Genomic DNA, 1,284 nt, shown 5'->3' with positions numbered 1-1,284 from the left:
CCGACGAGGTCGAGGGCCAGAGGGACGGCACCACCGACTTCGTCTTCTGCCTCGTCGGCGACCCCATCCCCGTCCTGCCCCCCGCCGCCGCCCCGCTCCCCCTCTTCGACCTCAAGTCCCCTCCCGCGCGCCCGCTCGCTGTCTCGGACGGCCACGCCGCCGTCTTCCTCGCTCACCCCGAAGGTAAGCTGCCCCGAATCACCGACCAAGCCAAGCGTCCGCCTCTGCATTCCTGTCGACCTCACCGCCTAGGGTTTCCCGCTCTCTGTTTCCAGGGTTTACCGCCGCGAGGACGAAGGCGTTGATCGAGGCCAGCAAGGAGGCCAGGGAGAAGGGCAAGGCGAGCACCCACTGCGCCCAGGACTGCTGCGTCACCGACGTGCCCCTCCCCGGCGTCACTCTCCTAGCGCTCTCCCGCGACCAGTCCGTGCTAGCTGCCTGCACGGGCAGCGAGATCCAGTTCTTCTCGGCTACCTCCTTGCTCACTGATATGGTTGGACCATCTTTTCCAGTTCCCCACAAAATCGTGTGAACAATGCAATGTCAGCCCAGGGCAGCGTAACAGGACAATACCACAATAGAACATTAGAATGGGATTATCTGTTCTGTTGCAGTGCATTTTTTCACAGCATGTTCCGAGTTAGATATTTGTGTAAGAACAAGCTGGTAGTAATGACTAATGAGCTAATGTCATTGACGGTGTTTATCAGTTTTTTAATGCTTTGGCGATTCCTGGTTGAGTGCTTGTTGATCCCGGTGCTGGATATGGTCTGGGTTGCTGTATAATAAATCGTAGTTTTACTGTTTTCAACAGTAGCTGCCTTTTCCATGAGTACCGTTGTCTAATAATTTTGCTCTACAGGATATCAAGCCGTCATCATCATGTAGCATGGGACGATTTGGCACTGTCAAAGATTTCAAATGGCTAGATAATGCCTATATTGTACTCTCGAATGGTGGATTGCTATCTCATGGGAGTTTGGGGCAAGGCCTGAAGGATATAATGGAAAATGTTGATGCTGGTTTGTCTCTTTTCGTACCCTTTTCCTGGGTTAACATTCTTCGACTTATGTAACTTCTACCATATGATCAGAAATCATGCTCTAGGATACCTGTCAGTTGGTTTGTTAGAAAAGCAAGTGGTTAGCTTTTAATAATCCACTGATTTTGACATATGAGTACTTATATCATAGAGCATGTCAATTGTTCGACTGCTACATTATTGAGGATCAATACAACAAGAAATTAATGTAATAGTGCTATAATATGTACCACTCCTGTTGG

At 50.2% G+C, this 1,284-nt stretch overlaps 1 protein-coding gene across 1 annotated transcript in view; it reads left to right on the top strand.

Moving 5' to 3' along the window:
- LOC119360535 overlaps nucleotides 1-1,284 on the top strand; it is a 34,171-nt gene that overhangs the window by 25,188 nt on the left and 7,699 nt on the right. Inside the window, exons 2-4 of the mRNA XM_037626132.1 lie at nucleotides 9-183; nucleotides 276-493; nucleotides 863-1,022. Of these exons, the coding sequence (XP_037482029.1) occupies nucleotides 9-183; nucleotides 276-493; nucleotides 863-1,022 (553 nt within the window). The remainder of the gene's footprint in view (nucleotides 1-8; nucleotides 184-275; nucleotides 494-862; nucleotides 1,023-1,284) is intronic.

Source organism: Triticum dicoccoides, chromosome 2B (assembly GCF_002162155.2).
Source record: "Triticum dicoccoides isolate Atlit2015 ecotype Zavitan chromosome 2B, WEW_v2.0, whole genome shotgun sequence".
NCBI lineage: Eukaryota > Viridiplantae > Streptophyta > Magnoliopsida > Poales > Poaceae > Triticum > Triticum dicoccoides.
This window is presented reverse-complemented; position numbering and strand designations above follow the sequence as displayed.